This window comes from Camelus ferus, chromosome 6 (assembly GCF_009834535.1).
Source record: "Camelus ferus isolate YT-003-E chromosome 6, BCGSAC_Cfer_1.0, whole genome shotgun sequence".
NCBI classification, from domain to species: Eukaryota; Metazoa; Chordata; class Mammalia; order Artiodactyla; family Camelidae; genus Camelus; species Camelus ferus.
The window spans coordinates 32,961,280-32,983,091 of NC_045701.1; the positions used below are offsets into that span (position 1 = coordinate 32,961,280).

The following is a 21,812-nucleotide window of genomic DNA, read 5'->3' on the forward strand; positions in this document are numbered from 1 at the left end:
TCACCTGCTGGGGCTGAGCACATATTCTCAAGGTCTCTTCTGGCTCTTTGCACACCTTGGTGTATCTACATGCGTGATCTACATCCATACTTCTGAGAAGGGTCGAAGAGGAAGCCTTCAGAACACAATAGGGACAGGGAATGTGAGTTCATCATCAGCACCCTCTCCCCGGGCCTAGGCCTCCTTAGGAAGGACCCGGTCTGCCCCCTCCCGTTCTCTGCCCTGCTCTCACCCCGAGCTCCACCTGACTTGACAGGAAGCACCAACTGTGCTGCTGGCATCTGTATTTCAGAGTAAAAAATCTACCGCACTCCCCCCACCACTACCACACAGAGTTTCAATGGTCACCTGTTGATGTCACCTCTGTCTCAGGCTCTCATCCTTGCCTTCTCTTCCAGGGATGTTATGTTCTCATCCTCTTTCTTCTGCATGACCAGTTAGTTCTTGTACAACAGGTATTGGCAGAGCTCATAGGTGCCACAGTTTGAGTAGTCTTTCAGATCTGTTATGTCGTAAAAAGGAAGACCTCAGCCTTCTCATGGCCAAACATACATACAGCCACCACCGCAGTGGAGTTAGCATGCAAACTGTCGTATGTGTACCATCTCATTTAATCCTGACAACACCCCAATGAAATGAGTATTATTTTCTAACATTACAAAGAAGAAACTAAGATTTAGAAAAGTGACTTGTTCAATGCACGTATGTACATACACCCACCACACATACCCACTACACGTGTACACTCACACACACAACTTCTCAGCAGAGTTTAGGTTCAAGGAAAAAAAATCCAAAAATTAATATATAAATGGAAGCAGTAAGAAAATGTCAACAAGAGAGAAAAATACTTCAGGCTGGGCTTGAGGGGAGAAGGCATGGCAAAGCGTTACAGTAACGTGTCATCATTTGTGTGCGCTGTGGGCTGAATGTTTGTGTACCCCCAAGTTTATATGTCAGAGCCCAAATCCCCCATGTGATGGTGTTTGCAGGTGGGCCTTTGGGAGGTAATTATAGTTAGATTTGCTCCTGAGGGTGAGACCCTCATAATGCAATTAATGCCCTTATAAAAAGAGGAAGAAACACGAGCGATGTCTCTCTGCTGTGTGAGGATGCAGCGAAGAGGCAGCCGTCTACAGGCCGGGAAGTGTCCTCACCGAGAGCCAGATCTGCCTGGCACTCTGACTTTAGCCTTCCCAGCCTGCAGCGCTGCGAGAGGCAGGTGTTGGCTGAGTCACCCAGTTTATAGTATTTTGTTACAGCAGCCCGAGCTGACAGAGACAGTATATTCATTCAATACATGAACATACATGTATTATTTACTAATGTGTGCTGTTAGGTATGCAGAGGTAACTGAAATTCAGTCTCAGTTCTGCGGTAGATGCCTCTTTGGCAGTGAAGACAAGTCACCTCTGTAATATACAGCAGAATGTGCCAGAATATCAGGAAAAGCAATGGAAATGTATAGGAAGAGGTGGTTACTTCAGCCTGGCAAAAAAATCAGGGGAAGCTGTGGGGAAGAAGAGGTGTTGAGTGGAACCCTGAGTGACAGACCAGATTTGAATGGGATCTGAGTCCCAGGCCCAGGACACACTTGAGCAAAGGCAAGGAGGTGGGAGGAGCAGTGGCCTCGTGTGGTGGAATTATGATAGCACTGTCACGTGTGAAAGTGAGGGGCAGGCCGGGTCAGTGGCTGGGACTAGATCACATAGGACCTTGCACACCAGACTGAGGAATTCAGATTTTATTTTGTAGATAATGAGGATGCCCTTCAGGTTTTTGAGCAGATAAGAGACATAAATGAAGGCTCCCAAAATGGTAGCCAAAGAACCAAGTGTTACCTACTGATGTGTTTTGTTTGGCTTGAACGGGTTGGTTCACATAAAAGTATCTAGAAGATGTAGCAGGGCTCGCCTGCTTCCTGTTTAGCTGCAGCGACTGCAGCTGAGTAGCAGCCTGCCCTTTGACGGCATACGTTCATGCACTTCCAGTTTGCCGCAGTCCACACCGCTTCTTACAGCCTTCTTCAGATCTGTTTCATTCAGTTTTATTCCCTGTTTGGCCTCTGTTGGCATGTGAATTTGTGAGCTCTGACGTGAATGATCAGATCTGGCTTCTGAAGATGAATCTGACAGTACTTACAGGCAGGTTTGGACAGGGGAGGCAGGAAGATGCTGTTGCAATCCCTAATCTCTGGTGCAGCGGACTTCAGTTCATTTTGGGTTGTATTCAATTTATATGTTTGCCTTTCCCACCAGGGTAGAAAGTAGAACTATTTGAGACTGGATATGAATGATCTTATTATGCAAAACATTGCATACAGTAGACTATGGATAAATGTTGACCAACTTGAATAGTTCAGGTAAACACTGGTGAGGGTCAAAGGCAGTGATGGAAAAATTCATGCAGGAATGACTGTGTATAGAAATATAATTGCCAGACTTCCACTAGTTGAAGGGACCATATTAATAAAAAAATTAACTCTCCTAATGGTTTTACAACAAAATTTTATCCCTATGCAATGCCATGAGATATGCACTGTTATTATTCCTAGTTTATGACTGAGAACAGGGAGAGAAAGTCAAGGAGAGCTAGGTTTTCAGCCTGAGTAGGATATGTTAACAGAAGGAAAAACAGGCTTGTGAGGAGAGATGAATTCAGATTTGGACCTGTTGAGCTATGTGGAAAATTTCCAGCAGAAATTCAGTTCTGGATTTCAGGAGAAAGGTCAAGGCTAGAGTAATATTATTGCATTACAAGTAAAAAATTAGTTTGTGAAATGAATTCATTGATTTGGGAAAGGTGTGTAAAAAGAGGAAAGGGAAAGGACAGAATTTAGGGGAAAATATGCTATTAGGGGTGAGAAGAAGGCACGTTGGAGAGCTGGAAACTAGATGTCTGCAGTGGGACTGCAGAGAGCTGGTCACTGGATTTTGGTTTGGGTCATCCCTGAGAGAGCAGCGCCAGCAGTGTGATGGGGAAAGAAACCAGACTTGTAAGGGCCAGTGAGTCGAGACCACTCGCTCATAAAGTTTGTTGTGCAGGCGTGATGAGAAGGTGGTATCTTAATGGACAGCGAGGACAAAGAAAAGTTTTTAAGGGATTTCATGATAGAGGAGGCAAACATTTGTCCTCTGAGAGAAGTAAAAGTGGAGCAAGAGGAACTAAAGATACAAGAAAATGAGGCTATTACTGATGGAGTGAGATCTCTGAAGAAGCAGAAAGAAGTGGGGATCAAGGGCTCCGGAAGAGGGGTCCTCTTAAACAGGTGGAGGAGTGTTAAAGCTGGGAGTGCAGGAGATGCAGCTGAACTTAGAGAAGGACGTGGGGGGAGTGAAACTATTTTAAATAGGCTAGTCCTTATCTTAGCAAAGTAGAAAATGAGTTGATTTGCCAGCAGTAAGGGATTTGTCAAAAGAGACTTGGGGAGAATGGTTACGGGCTGAAACAGATACTGTGCCAAGTTGCCTGAGAATCTACTGAGATGTTATATCAGGCAGGGTCCAGGCAGGAAGCAGCAGCCATGCCAGTTATTGGAATAGGCAGAATTTGACATAAATAATTGTTAAATAGTTAAAAGTAGTTAAGTGCTAAGGGGTCCAAAAGCAGCAGGTGCAGTGTTCAGAGTCCAGTTCCAGGATCACAAAGCAGGTCTAGAAAGTGTGGACTTGGAACTGAGAGACAATTAACTGACAACTGGTGTAGATGAATAAAAGGGTTGCCCAAGACAGTAGATAAATCATCTCGTACTTTAGAGAAGCATCATTCCTTCCTTCCTTTCCAGATTCAGAGTCCCACAGAAGAGGGAAGCACTAGAGTCAAGGAAAACGCATCCCTTCAGAAAGTGGCTGGGAGCAGTGCTATGTCCGATATAAAACAGGAAAATAAAAAGCAGAGCACATTTGTTTTATTTGCTCATTTGGGGGAATTAACTGACCCCTGCTAACTGCTCTCTGGATTCAGAGGTGGGGAAACTTACTGTAATTCTGCTGCTCTAATGAGGACAAGCCAGGAAACAGTGAGCTGAGTGGATACAGGGTGGGCTGGTCTCAAGCGGCTGGTGGGTGAAGAGCTGTGGAGCAGGAGGCTGGGGATGGGGCTGAATTAGGGGGGCACGTACAAGCGAGCTGAATCTTGATAAATGCTGACAGTTTGCCCTTAAAAATATGATCTCAATGTATCTTCTCATTCAATGGTATTTGATTATCAAGTGTTATCAAGTCTCCGAATGCCACTTTTTAAGAATTTTGAATTTCTCTAACTATGAGTGAGGCTAATGTTTTTCGTATGTTCAGCTCTTTGGGTTTTTTTCTGTGAGCTCCCGCTGGTCCTGCGCGGGGGCTTTCACGGGGGACAGGTCCATTTGTGTGAAATAGAGTGCACTAAGTGTCTGGTTAATCCTGGTGCAACCTGGCGAGCTAAACAGACACGGTTCCTGACCTCTCAGGGCTGCATGTGGGCAAGACAACAGAAAAGAAAACAAATGCATAAAAACACATCACCATCAGTTCTGTGAAAGGGAAGAAGGGGTGCTGTGCGAGGAAGAGGCAGATGCAGTGGTCAGGGAAGGCCTTTCTGAGGAGGCGTTCAGTGGAGATTTGACAGGTGAGAAGTGATCAGCCGTGAAGACAGCTGGGGAGAGTACTCTTGGCATCAGAGACAGCGTGTGAAGGTTTTCAGGGGCAAAAGAATCTGGCTTGCTTGGAGAAGTGAAAGATGGCCAGACCAGTGAAAGCACAGTGAGTAATGAGGTGGCATTTATTCACAGTCCCGACCAAATTCAGAGGGATAGATCTGTACAGGTTTAAGCAGACCCGAGCACTTTATTTAAGACTTGCTTTTCTTAGGTAAAAACTCTACAGTGAAATGTCTTTTGTGGGTTTGCTTGTGGAATTAAGGCTTGGAAGGTGACGTCTGCTGTTGGCTACTGTTGGATTGTTCCTCACAGAGGATGGGTTTGAATGGCTTTTGAAGGAAGAGTTGGTACTTCCCTTAATTGTCCCTTCCTGTCACTTACGCTTCGTAAGGATGGTATTTGGTGTGCCTTCTGTGGCAACATCAGCCTCCTTTTGCCTTTCATCCAGCCTCATTCTACTACGGGGAGAAGAAACTGAGTAGGCAGAAAACTGAACAGGGACCTGAAGGAAGTCTCACGGGGTCAGCTGTGGTCCCCATGCACTCCCTTCCTCCTTGTGGGGTCCTCAGGCTCTCTCATCTTGAGTGGCATGGGCATGAGGGCAGCAGGGGTGTGTGTGTGTGTGTGTGTGTGTGTGTGTGTGTGTGTGTGTGTGTGTGTGTGTGTGTGTGTGTGTGTGTGTGTGTGTGTGTGTGTGTGTGTGTGTGTGTGTGTGTGTGTGTGTGTGTGGTGGGGACTCACCCACCATGGAGAATCTGGGGTAGCCCAGGTAGCCCAGCCTACAAGTATGAGTAGATAGCTTAGACCAGCTCAGCCTTACGCCTGGGAGGAGACAGTTATGCCCACTTCCAGCCCTTTATCCTGCTGTTTTCTAAAGGGAAAGTAAGGCCAGATGGGGCACTCCTAAAGGTGAGTACAGAGCTGGCTTCCCCAGCTTTCCCTGGTCAGGAAAATAATGCTGTTACCAGTGATTGGAGCTGAAGAGTGTTAATCTTTCCTGTGTCTAAAGGAACATCCTCAGATCGCATCCTTTAATCAGTATCCTGTCTCTCTGGAATAACTGTCATTGCTTTCACTTTTACTCAGTGAATTCCTAAGACTTTGGCCATTTCTGTGGCCCTCTCCATGTTAATCTTACATTAACATTACATGCCCAGACACAGTAAGGATTCAGATGTGCCTCCATCCAGTCCCTGTACATGAGCAGAGTATGTCCAGCCTCCCTGACTGGTTTCTGAATTTTTTTTGTTTTGTTTTCAACGAGTCTTCCCAGGCGGTGGAGACCAGTTTCTACACAGGATGTCAGAACTCTCAAAGAGTTACCTGTGGTCCTGGGGTGAGCTGTGTCTTGCCCAGGACACTTGCCCAGGACAGTGCCCTCCTTTAGCCCCTGGCATGCCCAGCTGTCCCCTTCCCTGAGCAGTTCAGGGCTGTCTCCTACTACTTACTGCCTTTGTTCCACTTCCCAGGTGGCAAGTAGCCTCTGACTGTAGGGAATTTTCCCCTCAGTAGAGGGAAGAGGCAGTGATGATACCACTCGGTCCCAGGAGGATGGGCCTGTAGGAGGGAGGCAGAGGGTAAAGGAATCCCTTAGGGGTGTGGCGGAACAGTTGAAGGTCGAGGTTTTAGAGAGTAACCAGCCTCTCTATCACTTCGCACTTCCCAGAGCTCCTTCACTTTCCACGCCTCCCCCTTCCCAGGACTCTGAGGCAGGCAGGGTGTAGATTATGTTCCTTTGAAACATGAAGAACCAGACACAGAAAAATTATGCACTTTGCCTGAGGACAGAAAGCTAATGACAAAGCCAGGAGGCTCTCTGTTAGGAAGAATTTTTTAAAAGAAATTTGTATGGCTTGCAATTTGTTAAAAAGTAATGTTCAGGGCAATTTTTAGAAAAGTAGATTTTGGGATTTGGGGCGGGACAGATCCACTATTATCACTAGCCTGATCCTTCTTGCCTGGACGGTCCTTTACAAGTGGCCTATTTCCCAAGTAATGTTAGGCTTAACTTGGACATCATAAATAATAGACCCATGACAGCTGTGGGAAACAGTAGGCTGACATCAGAGTTTTTCTGGAGCCTTTTTCTGTCTCTTAGCTGAATGTCTAAAGATGCTTCCAAAAAAGGCATGCTATACGTATACGTATGTAGACCAACCTTGAGCTTCTTTTTAGAGTATGAATTGCTGCCCAAAGGACACATCAGATAATCTCCCGGACTGTAAAACCACTCAGTTCCATTCTTGCAGTTGATGCCAGACACTAAAGCCAATTTCTTCCATTCCTTTTTCTTGTGAATTTAGTCCTTTTGGAAGTTTCTTCCAAAGATGTGCCTTTAGGCCAGAAGCCTCTCTTTTATGTCAGGGTTGGGATACATGAAATGTCAAGGGATCTATGTCCATAGATCCTAAAAATGGCCAAAGAGGCCTGGAATGTCTGCTCAAGTGCCTTGTGCCAACATGGATTTAAGGAAAATACATCCTTTTTTCCAGCCAGCAGCACAATCTGACAGGCATGGGAAGCCTGCAGGGCTCACTGCTTTATTTTGGATCCATCATAGAGAACAGCCTGCAGATGAGCTGTGGAGCCCTTATGTGCCAGGCACAGGGCTGAAGCCTTTACAGTCATTATTTTATTTAATCCTTATGATAACCTGTGAAGTAGATAGCCACTCCCACTTCAAAGTTAAGAAAGCAGGCACAGAAAGAGTCAGTAACTTGCCTAAGGCCACCCACCTGGTAAGCCTGGAGCTGGACCTCAAAGCACTGCAGGACCACAGGGCAACGCTGTCTTCAGCAAGCCACCACAAGGGGGCGCCCTGCCCATGTCCACTCTAGCTAAAGGTGTGTTTTATTTCTCCTTCTGGGGATGTGGGGTGCGGCACAGTTCATATATCCTTCTTTCCCACAGTTTCTTTCTGTCCAAATGTTGAGGCCATTTCAGTATTGGAAATTTTCAGAACAATGTAAATGTGTCCACCAGTATCAGCCACTGTAATTCCAGGTCTTAAAAAAAGCAAAGCTCCCTGAAGGAAGCCACTGTACTGTGAATAAAAAAAGCACGTTTGATAGTTGGAACCAGATTTTCCCTCCTGAGGTAGTAACTAAAAAGGATTGGTTTAAAAAAAAAAAAACTAACAGAAAGCTTCAGGTTTCAGTCATCAAGGATGTGGTTTTACAATTAAACAGAGCATTTGGCGCACTTGATCAGAGCACGTAACAGGTGTTTTCTTCAGAAATTGTGAATCACCCAAGCCATGTTTTAGATCTCAGGGTAAAGTTGAGAATTCATGGCCTCATTTTTCTTCTTTCTGGTTATCTGACAAATAATCAGAGTGGCGAAACTGGTGGGGGATACGATGTCATAGGACAAAGGCTTATATCCAATGTTGACAAGTGACACCTGGGACTTGCAGGAATGGCGATTCCTGAATAGCCTCTGACACATCTAGGCCAGCCCCCATTGAAACAGGCATCCTTGAGCCGGTCGACCACTTAAAGACAGGAAAAAAATGTATGCTCTATAAAAACATCTCCACTCCATCTCAGCATTTACAATGTGTAATAGACAAAATGTGGACGCAGTGACAATACCCCTCAGCAGTCAACTCAGAACCTCTTAGGTCCATCCACTGGTTCCTGTGAGACTGAGGGAAGCAAGGTGGCTTTGCCCCACCAGCCTACATTCAGCAGTGCCCAGTGGGGCGGACCCCCGAAGCAGCCCCCCTGAAGACCTGCAATGCCCAGGACTATGACTCATTAGCAGAAAGAAGAAAATGTGGCAGAAAACTTCAGGGGTGGGAGGGGGTTGGGAAGTGAAAATATGACTCAGGAAATCCTGAGGCTCTAGACGAGGCTCTAGGGAGAAAATATAATGGGGGTCAAGGCAGGAGGTTGCACTATAGCAGTAATCAAGCTTAAATGCACATTATGTTTAATTTCCTTGAGGGCTTTAATTTGCTGGTTTAAACCTAGTAAGCATCTGGGGAAGCCAGGTGCCTCACCATCCAGGCCTGCTGGAGCCATTTTATTTCTTTAGCAAAAGACAAGATGGCCAGGGGCAAATTTGGGAATAAAATGTGTACATTTTCCAAAAGCTCCCCAAGTAACTGTGACATGCAGCCTGGATGGAGAAGCTGCCCTAAGTGGCTATAAACCGGCGCTGTAGTGCAGGTAAGGTGGAAAAACAAGGCGAAGGGCACGGAGGGGAGAAATGTGACTTGGCGGGTGGGTATAAAGATCAGTTTTGCAATCAGACTGTCTCTGGCTCTACAAAATCATTTCACGTATATGCAGTTTCTGTATTTTCAAAAAGCACGCCAAAAGGAAATCTGTCTTTTGCAACATCTTGTTAAAAGAGGGCTATTAGCGCACTCAGGCTTAGAGAAACGAAGTGAGCATTGCCTTTTGGGTGGGATGTGTTCAGTGTCTCAGTCTTCACGTTTCTCCTGCTCTGATCATGGCCCACTTGAGGCACTTCCCGGTTCCACTGACCTTTAGGAATACTGTCACCTGCCTACCCATGGCCAGATGTGACTTCGGGGGAAGCTAGCAGCGCAGTTCAGCTCTTTTCTCGATGCCAGCTGTGTGCATGCCTATATGGATGTGCATACCTGTGTCCAGCTACCACCCAGGTTCGCCCGCGCCAGGGGAAAGAGGCACACAGAAGGGATATCATCAGGAAATAACATGGAGACTTTGCATTTGTTTGAGATTTATTTCTGGTATTTTTCTCCCCTCTCTTCTCTCTACTTCGCCCTGCCCTCAGTCTGCTTGTTTAGGCAGACGATGATTGATGAGTCAATACAGTTGACCTTTGGACAATGTGAGCATTAAAGGTGCAGCCCCACCTCCCTCAAATAATTGAAAATCAGCCTATAATTTCACAGTTGGTCCTCCGTGTGTGGTTGGTTGAATCCAGATTCAACCAACTGTGAATTTTGTAGTACTGTAGTATGCATCTATTGAAAAAAATCCCATATATGTGGACCCGGGCAGTTCAAACCCATGTTAGGACAAACGTTTTTCCTAAGTGTGTTCTCATTGACAGCAAGGAGGAAAGGCACCATTGATTTTTGTCTTAAACCTTGTATTCTCCCATAAAATTTGAGAGTTGCTTGTGGTATAATTGCTAGCAAAAATTATATTAAGAAAAAAGATCATCTTTGCAAATCAGTGGGTTGATAATTAGTTTGTAAGAAAGGTGCCTTTAAATATCTAATGACTCAAGGCCAGGTCCTCATCTAGCCGAACCATCTCTCTGTCCTTTCTCTGCAAAGTGGAGGTGGTAGCCTTTCCTTTACACTTGAAGTCCTCCCAGGAAATACTTCAGAGTCCTACTTGCTTCACCCAGTGTCCATGACAACTGTTCTGCAACAGTCGTCACCTCAGTCACTTCCTTTGAAAACAAGCGGGGCAATGCGATAACTTGCATTTGCTTTTCCATAAAAATAAATTGAGATAATTTGACTGTCTTCTTTCCAATTTAAAAGGACATGAAAGTAGTCTGCTGAATGAGGGTGTGTGCAGTAATAAGCACTTGAGTTGAGACATCACTAATATCCTCAGAAAAATAACTATTAATCAGCTTAACTGCTTTGCCCATGAGAAGAAGGAAAAAATCTTAACTCTTCCTGGGTAGAAGCTCATTGTTTAAATTAATTTTAGTTAGCTCTTTAGTCTTTTTTTAAATTTCAAGTTCTCCCAGTCAAATGTCCATAAGAATACTTATCAGAATGGCTCCTGTAGGCACACAAGTTCTTCCCATTAGCATCCAAAGGGTGATGCCTGCCTATCCGGTAGTGTTTTATAGATTTCGAAAATAACTGACAGAAACGAACATTCATCGCGGTTAAAATATTTAATGATAAAATTAGAGTTTGCTGTAATAGTGAATCACAGGGCAAGTGTTACTTGTCTCTGAAAGGAACAAAAATTATCTTTGACATGTTAGAGAACTTCTGGAGAATGAATAACTGTACAACAGACATTAGCAGTGTTACAATTCTAAAAATTAAGAGCAAAACCTATCTTTAATATCCTTTATTGAGAACATTCTGTAAATATTTTTACATAAATGCACAACCTTTGTTAGCCATAAAAGTAGTATTAAGACAAATTTCACTGTAATTTTAAGTCTAACACATAATCTTTTTTTCAGAGCTTAAAAAAGGTAACTACTGATCTTGTTACATTTTACAAATACATTCTTTAATATGAAACATTAGCCTGAATTAGCGTCTACTTCCTGTACACAGGTATCTAATAGGACTAGTGAAGAATACTGCAGCTGCGCTCCAGGCGGAAGTGAGAACACTGGGAAAATCTTTATGCGCTGTCAATACGATTTAAGAAAGCCTTCACAGATACAGAGTATTTCCAAAACTCAACAGTGAAGTGCGGAAATGAAACAAACGTCTTCTAGCAAGCCACTGAATTGCTCCCAAGTAATGTAAGTTATTTTAGCAATTTTCTCTACGTTAGACTGTATTAATATTTTGTATAGCAGCACCTTCCACAAAAGGATAGCAAAGAACTTCACGTGTGCCATCACAGGGCTCGCTCCTCTGCAAACAGTCAGGAGTCCAGGAGGGGCCGGGGTTGCTTTTTGGCCTCTGTTGGGTGGAAGCCTAGGTAGGACTTGGACACAGGGAGGTCAAGGGCATGACCACAGCCTGGAAGCAAATCAGGAGAGGATGCTAATAAAGATGCACATAGACTTTCTTCTAGTCCAGGCTATTTCCAGTAAGACTTAAGTCTATCAGGACAAATAGTAAAGAAAGGGCAAGGTGTTGAACACCTATATTTATGAAGAGTAACTATCACAAGGCTACCAGGAAGGAGGACTCTCAGATTTCACAGTATGCTTATGACCTCACCCTCTGCTATTTGAGAAGCAGCTTCACAAACACTGTTGCTAGATAGTTGGCAACAAATTTTATATTTGAGTTTGGCCAATTGTCAGGGGGTTTTAGATTTACCCTTTCAATTATTTATACCAACTATCTATCTCTGAGGCTAGAATCCAACTTGGGAAGATGGATATATGTGTGTGTACGTGTGCATTTTCTGACCGAGGTCTGCAAACAACACCTATTTGGTGTGATGTTTGCAGCTTTTCTTAAAAATTATAAATGTGTCTAATGATACTCACCAGATACCAAGTTCCTTGATTCTTTAAAGTTTTAAGACACCAAAAAAAAAAGTACAAAATATTAAACTTTATAGGGTAAACTATTTAACTTTACAGAGTTTTCTTGAACTGGATCATTTCCCTAAGAGGATCCAGAAATTTGTCTCTGGTAAATCCTATCTCCCTTTTGATATGTACCAAGATCATCCCCCCCCCCCAATAGCCTAATTTTCTATCACTTTGGGAATGCTTTATCAGGAGAATTTAAGATATTCAAATCAGCATAAATAATCCCAAAGTCATTGTATGCTGCTGTGTAAGAGGCTATAATACACGTGGCCTCAATCGGCTCAATGGATAGAACAGGGTCCTGAAGATCCAGGCAGCTTAAAAATCAATGCACCGCAGCAGGAGGCTGAGAATGTGTCTGGGATGTGCAGCCTGCCTCCTTGTTTCATGAAGACAAAGCACAGCTTCTATTTAGCATTTTAACCCTCTAAGGAACCAAATTCCCAGACTGAAAGCCCAGGACTGTGTTGAGTAATACGAGATCGGAAAGTGTGTGAACTGACTTTATTCAGTCTGACTGCAATGGAAAGGCTTCCTGACTGCTGTTTTATGCCAGACCTGGCAAGTTGCAATTGCCATGAAATGTGATGTGTCAAGAAACCCACACTTTAAATTACATTAAGTAAACAGACAGCAGTAACAACATAAAAACCTCCAAAAATCAGATACCAAGCTATTGATGGCCATTTCCCAAGGCATTGTGAGGGTGTCTCTGAAATAGGCATGACTTTGTAAAAAAAAAAAAAAAAAAAAAAAAAAAAAAGATTTTTAATGTAGTATCTTTTCACATTATCATTTGCACAGACTTTTATCTGGACAAATCGATTCTTGATTAAAATCCAAGCTCTTTTCAAGACCAGCTAACTTAGTAATTGGGGACAGTGACAAAAGAAACATTCGTGAATGCACAGAGGTTTTACAAATAGGCTTTTCCTTGGGTCTTTAATCTCAAATTTTTATCCTTCATTTGACAATTCCAAATAATCAACCTGGAAACAAGTAGTGGAAGTACTTAAACTGTAGCTCAGAAAGTAGACTTCTATCTGTGATTCTGATGTTTTTTTTTTGAATGCTGGTGATGGCTCATGCATGAGATTACTACACAAAAAGCAAAATCTAAGACTGCTGTTTCCCCTGATAAATCCATTTGTTTTCCATAATACAGACTTACATCTCAGGATATAGAATCTTAACCTTCAAATTAAGAGTAGCTAGGAGACTGAGTGAAACCAGTCACTGCTTGAATTTTATTTTCAACCAGGAACAGTAACAGCTGATGTCACTACATTAAAATGTCTTCCTGCTTAATATCAGGGGAAAAAAAACCATGTTGCCAGTATATCATTTGGTCAAAATTTCATATTCAAACTACTGAAAAAAAAACCTTAAAAAAAAAAAGGGAAAACACAAACACACGCACACACACAGTGGAAAAGAACTGAAGCTGATGCTATGCAGCATTTCTTAGCAAGGTTATTAGGGAAATGTATAAACACAGCATCTTTTCTTTCATACTAACATCTGAAAAGGCAAAACAAACCCCCTAAATGTCCGTATTTTGGAAAAGAAGCAAGCGGAGGTCTGGAATTCTTGTAAAAACTGCTGAACAAACTTCCATTTCTCTTAAGAGGTCATCAGGAGAGGCAGTTTCTCAACATTTGTGCTTCATGGCAAGCTAAACAGAGAGAGGGACACAAGTAAGATGTTAGCAGCCCCAGGAGTCTTCCTGCTGCGGCCGAGCACCATTACTACCCACAGCGGCACCTGGTAGGTGTGCACCATCTCCCCGAATCGTCCACTGAGCGCTGCATTTGTCTCCCCTCCTTACAGTGATGGTGGTGAATGTGTCCAGGTCCCGGAGGATGTTCTGTGATGTTCCTTTCATTTCACTGAAGGAGCAAATGGAAAAGGCAAAGCGCAGGCAGAACAAGCGACCTACCCTACAGATCAGTGGGAGTAGAGCAGAGGCCTCTGGGCTCCCAGGTTGGTGGTTATCCAGGAAGACCAACACTCCTCAAATGTAAGTATTTACTGACATCTCATAAAGTATTACAAATCACCAGCTGTAGAGAAACAGTCTGCAATAAGCCACGTAACATCCTGGACATTCAGTGAGGTCCAGAGCACTTGACAGAATGTGTCACTGAGCACGGCTGAACAATAGACCAAATTCAGACCTTGATTTACTACTCCCACTGGTGTTTGAGAAATGTTGTTTATTGAAACATAAGGTCTTTATAAATGGGAACACCAGATACCACTGTATCATGCAATAACTTCCCAAGCCAGCTGGAGCCCACGTTGATAAATATTTAAGGAAATGTATGCAGGTACAAAACATAAAAGTAAACCTGATACTGCATTCCTTAGCCAGATTCTTACCAAGGAGCCCATACGCTGGTGTGAAGCAGAAGGCAGGGCGGAGGCTGACCTATGGGAGTCCTTGTGTGTCCAGCGTCTGTTATTAGGGATTGACTCTGAGGTTGGGGCTGGAGTGACTGGGAGTAGTCGTGTTGCTAAATCAGTCTCTATTTGGGAAACCTTAGCTCTGGGCGCGTCTGGCTGGTGAAGCCATCCTAAACCACGGACCTTCAGTAGTGCTGACACCAGCAGTCAATGGTCAGATGGTGTTCATGAAGTCCCGAGTATGCCCAGGCTGCCCTGCTAAGTGCTGTAGGTTTTTGCCAAGAAGGATGGAGGTGGTTACTAACTCCTGACCTCGGAGACTTTATAGTTCAGGAAACATGGTGGGTGGAAATGGCAGGGCCGGTGCTCTCCCTCAGATCCGTCCCACCCCTCAGCCACGCTCGGAGCCCCTCCCCTGTGTGGCCTCCACTTCTCGCTTTGTCTCTAGGTTTTATACGTTATTTAGCAATGCAGACCCTTCAGATCCACACAGAGCTGTTTAGTATCATGCATAATGAATACCAACCATAAATATTTGATCAGTGCTGCTGTCCTGTTACTCACTGAGCTGTTAGCCTTCAGCTAATGGGCTTGTGCCAATTTACCCACAGCCATTAATCCTCGGCAGTGATCGTGCTGCTGCTCACACTGGGCCCTGGTCACCACTGCAGTGCAGCTGGAACTGATGCTGAGGGAGTCCCAGCTGGGCAGGGCCGTGCCAGCTCAGCTTTACAGACATGCAGCTGGTTTGGACATTTTGCCATTTGAGGTATTTTTGTGGGAAGTGCCAGCACTCTTTATGCTACCTAATTTTTTTTTTCTTTAATTTCCTGGGAGTTAGAAGCTTTAGAATATGGAAGGCAGGGTACTGTTGCTTCCCTGCTGCAAATTGCTGTATGACCTTGAGCTCTAAAGTCACGACTGCTCGGTGCCTCAGTTTTCTCATGTCTGTAAATATCTCCAACTCAAATGCTTATGGATTAATTTTGATGTCAGAGTTCCTATACAAGTTAAAAATTTCCTTCTGCTATTTTTTTTTAAACACATGGAAAGCTTTCTCTTTCAAAACTGTAAATAGCCCCATCTTAGTAACAACAGCAATCGTGGAGAAAGCCATTACTCACACTGGGGGTGTTCTTTAAGAGGCCTGGGCTCCTGAGGTCCCTTCTGGCTCAGACCCACGGGAAGCAGATGAGTGTAGTAGGGACAGAGGCAGCCATTCCTGGCCAGTGAGGGAAATGCCACTTACCACTCCCTCCCCCACAAACGTGGGCTTGTGCAAAATAGGGCAGATCACTGCTCCTTTCTGGGGGAAATGTCATCTGAGGATGCCTAGGTGTGGGTACCGCTCTCGCCTGCTGACTCACCAGCCGAGGCGGGTGTCAAAGCACCGTGCACACTGCAACGCTGTGCTTTTTGGGGCAGGGAGAGAGAGCAGGCCTGCTCTCTGGCCTCTCCTGAGATCTGAGACTGTGCCAAGCCCACAGCTCAGGAAGGAACCATGCTTCTCCAAGCCAGGCTGAAGGGAAGTGGGGGAAAGGGGATGCAGGTACATTTCTATCAGCTTTACAGGAGGCAAGCAACCAGGTATCTTGATGGCAGGATCCTGTGAAGGTGATTCACTCACTAATGTACCTGGATCACTGTCGGGGTCCTGGGAAAAGCCTAGGAGATCCTCTTCTATTGCAGTCTAGAAGGTGTGCCCTACTCTCCAGCTGGGGTTGTGTGTCCTTATTAAGCCAGGGAGTCCAAAGGAACTGTAACCCAGAACTGCCTCGCTCTGTTAGGGCTCTAACGTACGTACTGTGTGTCAACTTCTGAACATAGCCATGCTGGGGGGAGCGGAAGGCCTGGGTTCCATTTCTGAACTCTCTCCTTACCAGTAGGCCTGGCGGAGTCTCAGCCTGTAAATGATACCATCGTGGTCAGCCTATGCCAAGGGGACAGATCAGTCCTAGTCCCTGGGAAAATAGCCACACCTTATTACAAGGGGTCAGTCTCCTTGTTAGGAACCCTGCCAATGCTGTGATTCATAAGCACACGTCCGTTTTAGAAAACCACAAGTCTGGCTGCCATAGTGTCTTTCTCACACCTCCTCAAACGTACTAACAGACACTAGCAGCTCCCGAACCTGCCCTAATAACACCCCCTGGAGGGGAAATGAGAGTAAGTGGAGACTGCCCCACTTACTCATCTGTCTCTAGCAAAGCAGGTAACTGGCTGGCACGGTCCTCCCAGTGGGCAGGGCCCCCTGGGCCGTTGGTGGCCTCGTCAGCTTCTGTTCTGACAGGTCCAGTTTTTAAGGGCCGCTCTGTGTCTAGACAGGATCGGCATTCAGCAGGATGCCTACTTTGGAGGACACAAAATCTTCACCTCCAGTCCCTCCCCATCCCTGTGCTGGGATCCTGGGTCACGTTCCTCCAACCCCCTATGGTTCTCAGCATATGACCAATTAGGGCAGGTTCGGCAGAAACCATTTTTATGGAAATATAACTAGTATTAATTGAGGTTTATATGCAGCAAGTATGGCGCTAACAGATCTGAAGGTCTGAGTGCACTCAGTTTGCTCAGTGCCCTAGGACAGAGGTGCTACTACTATTAACTGGCCCTCTTTTGCTGATGAGGAAGCTGGGGCTTCGAGAAATTGAGCCCTTATCCAAGGTCACTGAGACGGTAGACCAAACACAAGACGTTAACTGCCATGCCATACTGCCTCCCCAGCTGCCTAGCAGACTTGGCCACAGTGTCAGGGAAACGGTGACTGAGGCCAGGAATTCTAGCCGTATGGTTAGCTTATCCCAGCCACTATTTGTACATCAGAGGCGGACGCCGACATGGATGACCTCCAAGTATTGTCTGTTCTACCTTAGAAGAGCGGTTTCACAGACTTCCTTGGTAACCTGGTCTATGGTTTAATCATCAACCTACACTCTTGTTTTAGCAAAATGTTATCAGTGCACTACTGAGTGTCCTCTTCTGTCTGACAAGACAGAAAAGGGAACTGCCTGCATTATCACCCTTCCCAGACTTGAGGACAATTATTAAAAAATAATTCCCTTGAGCTTTTCTCTTCCCCAGATCAACACTTTAAATGTTTCCCCAGACTTCCACTGCCCATCTCAACCCCCACCACTTAAATCACTACACTTGCTGTTGCTATAAATGAAGCTGGGTGGGAATTCTAGCATCCCCATTCCATCATCATTCCTGCATCACAAAGGCTGGAGAAGGGAGGAGGGGAACCTTAATTCTGAGCTCACTCACTCTGTGACAGCCACGGCAAGCAAGGCTCTGGCCCCCAGCAAGGCTGCCTGCATTTTTGGCCAACTCTGAACTCCAAATGGGCCCTCAAGGCAGCAGTGCAGTAAGATGCTGTCATAATAGGGAACTGATGGCACAACGACACAGGTCTGTGCAGAAGGGCTGGAGGAAGGGGATGTGAGAAGCATCTGTTCAGATCCAGATCCACCAGGGAGAGACCACCCCGGCTCAGCTGGGGAGATTTTTCCCATTACTTTTCAGGTTGTCCATTCTTGTTTCCTCAGCAGAAGTGGGTTTTCTGTTAAAGCAAATTAGTTTTTTTTCCCTAAAGGTCACCTGAAAAGCATATCTGAAAGGCCAGATTATGAGTCTGAGATGCCAACAATTATCAGTTGTTGTTTCTGGAAACCTAAATTTGAATCACTAGCCAGAAAAGAACTTCGAATGTCCTTTGTATTTGTACTTTGATCTGAAGCACGAGAACAGTAATAAATCCTCTTTTATCACCTGACCAACAGGGCCTCTGTTTCCTTTGGTTTGCGCCTGCCTTAGACAGCTGGCTGCCTTACAATAAAAACTCTCCCTTACCCTTTTGAGAGGCAGATTCTTGGTGAGTGTGTGCACCAACGGCATCCTCTGGACCCAGAGGTGGTGGGAGTCTCGCAGGTCAGCCTTAGAGGTCCAAGGTCCCTGGTGAGGGGAAACTAGCCCCGAGGTGCCCTGTGCCCTGGACTACAGCTTGCTTTTCATATGATAAAGAGATAAGAACACAGGATGCCGGGCTCATGACCAGAAAGGGACAGCACAAAAAGAGTAAGCACAAGCAGCCCACAGTCCTTTCAAGCGCCGGCCAAGGTAGGGGGGACATTCTTAGACCTGCCGCCTCTCCTCACCCTCCATCCTGTTCCCTGGAACTTGAGCCTTAAACTTCCCAAAGATCCAAGATCAGAGACAAGGATGAAGATGTCAGGAAGGAGACTGGTTTAACCAAAGAAACGGGTCCAAGACGAAATCTTCCATGACTCTAGTACTTAACTAAGTAGTGGAAGGAAATTGCATAAAGGGGCCAAAGGAAAAAAGGAGGGCTTGATTTTGTACCTCCCATCATGGGAAATACACTGAAATACAGTTTTGGGCACCGAAGCTCCTTGACAACCTCTGCAGGACCCACCTTGTGTGCAGTTTCCGCAAACTGCTGGGCGCTGTTCTTCATGTCTTCCGTCTTCTCCTCTGCGCGGCCTAACCGTTCCCCGCGCTCGTTCAAGGCCTGGCTCGCTTTCTGTACTGCGCTGGTGACGCTGTCGGCCGCCGAGTGGAGGATGCTGTTTCCTGAAGGAGGACAGCAAGCACGTCAGAAGCTGGCTCAGCTGACCTACAGGGACAGACCCCTGCAGGGGTGAGCACCCTGGAAATCCTAACACGTTCACAGAATCATGCAAGTTCAGTGAGACACATCTGGATCTTAGGAGCACGTCCTCTTGACCTGGGGTTAGGTGAAAAACCACAGGAAAACTGGGCGCACGGAACTTCTCCAGATACAATGTCCGTATTCCTTTCAATGTTTCCCCTCCATTTTGCCCCTTCATCCCTAAATGTATGGCTCCGTGAGAAGCTCTGGATCAGCCTCATAGTTCAGAAGAGACACGTTGGCTCCTGACCTTGAATCCTAAGCCATGGCCTGGTTGGCTGGGCCTCTCTGCCTCCATCTCTAGGACATGAAATACGGGGCCTTGGCACTGCGCTTAGCCAGCAGGTAGGAAACAGTGACAGAAACCTGTCCTAGAAGAAACTTAGCACTCCCAGATTCACGAGTGATGATACTGAGAAAGCTGAAAACCATCACGTTTCAGACAGTTACGCAGCCCTGACATCCCATTTGCCAGGACCGGGAAACAGAATTCAACAGTGAAGAACTTGCAGACGCAAAACCCACTGAGACCTAGCAACTCGGAATATTACAGCCAGGGGAAATTGATGGCTGTATTTTGTTAACACTGAGTGGAAGATAATTTAAGTGGCATTTTATGTAATAGCTTTATGTTTTTGAGTAAGTTTATTACATCATTTAACTTTGTACCTGGGATGGATACATCTAGCCACAGACAGCTTTTAATAGAAATGTAATTTCCACTGGTCTCAACTGCAGAAGTGTCCTAATTCCTCCTCCGTGGGAACAGTCTGTGGTTTGTGGAAAAGGATCTCAGGCGAAGAAAGTACCTGGCCCCGAGGAAGCACTTTGTAAATTGTTCTCCATTTTTCTTCTTTAGGGATGGATTTTAAGGGTATGCGCTAAGGGGAGGAGAATGGAGTTAACTTACTATTACTCAGCTGCATCAGGCCCTATAGGAGCCAAGATAAATCAGCACAGATGGATAGGGACCAGAGGAGATGTGGCTCTGGAGAAACCTGATTGAATGCAAGGGCTGGAATGGAAATGCTAGGTCTTCAGAACACATTTAGGAGGAATAATCCGGGTCCCCCTTTGCTCTCACATCACGACTCTGATGATAGCCTATACTATTGCCTAACATTTGAGTAGCATTTTGCAGTCATAAAGCATCTTCACAAATGTTTCATTTGATTGTCACAGAAATTCTGTGGAAAGACCGAGACTAGTTGAGGCTCTGTGGCTTGCACAAGATCACATCACTGGGGAAGTGACACAGCTAGCACTGGAACCTGGTTTCCTAATGCCTTTTCCTGATTCTGTACCCTTCTCTTTGCAGGTACGGCATTGATCCTGGAAAGCAATCACTGTGACAGAACTGTGAGCAGACCAGCATAGATAGGTTCTGACAGGTTATTTCCCAAGGTAACGCCTGACTGTCTCTGTCCTCAAGGTACTCCTCTTGGTAAATGAAGAGTTATTGCCTAAGCTGCACTGCAGGTCTGGTGCTCCCAGGAAGGAGCAGGCCGATGGGATGGGATGGGAAGATGGAGAAGGGACTGAAGGTGCAGGGGGTGGGGGTGGGGGTGGGGCACGAGAAAATCTCCTCCCTTTCTTGCTTCCTTCCTCATATCCACACTTAGCCACCAGAGGCTGAAGACAAGATGGGGCAGGGACGCTGCAGCTTCATAGCCGGGAACAGCTATATTAAACCAAAGGGATTTTAGAGTTAGTTGCCATAAAATGAAGAGGGTATATGGAATTGACCCTGACGATGCCCTCAAAGCCATCTGTGTTTCTGCAGTGAATCTGCTCTGCGTAAGCCATACTGCTGTCCTGTCATGACTTCCTTTTCGTCTCGTACAAGATGTCAGATCAACACTACCCCAGTTTTATATGAGAACTATTTAACCAGCAGTTGTTACAACTAAAAGAGAACCAAATGTTTTAACTGTAAGAGGGAACCAAACACTGTCTTCAATAAAAAATCTACCTTCAGTTATTTTCAGGCATGAAGATGGATTTGAACCCATCTCATTGCCTCTGTTGAAATGTCCTCTCCTGGTTTCAATTCTACCCATATTTCAAGCTCAGTGAAGTCCCATCACCTTTCTCAAGCTTCAGGTCAGTTCCATTCTCTTCTCAACTTCGTAAGAACTGTCTGTGTCCTTCTTGGGCACCTGATCAGACACAGTCGTGGGCAACTCTTCTACCTCATTTCTTCACCTGTAGGTGCAGTGACTTCCTAGCTGGATTGTAAATTCCGAGACGGGCCCCTTTCACTCTGTTGACAATTCCCTAAGTATTCAAAATCTTCCTCTTGACTTGGGTCTCCTGCTTGTTTACTCTCTTCTGAGATCTTGCAAATGCTGTAATTCCAGGGATCTGTCCTTGGCCCTCTTCTCTTTCTCACTCTGCAGACCCTTCCTGGCACAGTTGTACTCAGCTCATGGCTTCAGTGACCAAACTTCTCTCTCTTTCTGGGTTGGGCTGCTGAGGCTGCAGACCCAGACCCATGTTTTCTTACTGGACAACTCCAGGTGAGTGATCCAAAGTCACCCTGAATTCATTATGTATATACCTGACCCACTGTCACCTGCTTTCCCTTTGGAGCCCCCTGCTCAGCTGTCACACCTGTTTTCCCTTTGGGGCCCCCTGCTCAGTGAATAACCCCACTATCTGCCCAGCGTGCTCCCCCATTCAGAAACCTGGGAGTCCAGTCCAGATTCCTCCCTCACCTTTACCACATACGACAGGTCACCTCCTATCCAGCTCTCTACTCTTGGCCCTCGGCCACCTTCATCGTCTCTGTATTGTCCAGTCCCTCTTGCCCTCAGAGTTACAGCAGTAGCCTTTTGTTGTCCCGTGCCCTCACCACCTTTTCTGGTCCATCTTCCACACGCTTCCATACTAAACTTTTTT

The 21,812-nt window shown here is 45.5% G+C and overlaps 1 protein-coding gene and 1 long non-coding RNA gene across 9 annotated transcripts in view; one reads left to right on the plus strand and one right to left on the minus strand.

Moving 5' to 3' along the window:
* Nucleotides 1-10,476: 10,476 nt before the first annotated feature.
* STXBP6 (syntaxin binding protein 6) overlaps nucleotides 10,477-21,812 on the minus strand; it is a 222,443-nt gene continuing 211,107 nt past the window's right edge. For 4 of the 7 annotated variants that reach the window (XM_032481800.1, XM_032481803.1, XM_032481804.1 and 1 more), the window contains 3 exons: nucleotides 18,675-18,832; nucleotides 16,047-16,146; nucleotides 10,477-13,511 (listed from right to left, as the gene is read on the minus strand). In XM_032481800.1, coding sequence (XP_032337691.1) covers nucleotides 13,471-13,511; nucleotides 16,047-16,146; nucleotides 18,675-18,832 — 299 coding nt within the window. In that variant the 3' untranslated portion in view covers nucleotides 10,477-13,470. Of the gene's footprint in view, nucleotides 13,512-13,600; nucleotides 13,726-16,046; nucleotides 16,147-18,674; nucleotides 18,833-21,812 lie in introns of all 7 variants that reach the window. The other 3 variants (XM_032481802.1, XM_032481805.1, XM_032481801.1) reach the window with 2 other exon arrangements.
* LOC106729362 lies at nucleotides 10,951-20,892 on the plus strand. Of its 2 annotated transcripts, XR_004320591.1 has the most exons (4): nucleotides 10,951-11,086; nucleotides 13,667-13,856; nucleotides 20,230-20,315; nucleotides 20,534-20,892. It is a non-coding gene; the product is annotated as an uncharacterized LOC106729362 (long non-coding RNA). The 2 variants fall into 2 exon arrangements; XR_001365764.2 differs by having other exon boundaries at nucleotides 20,230-20,892.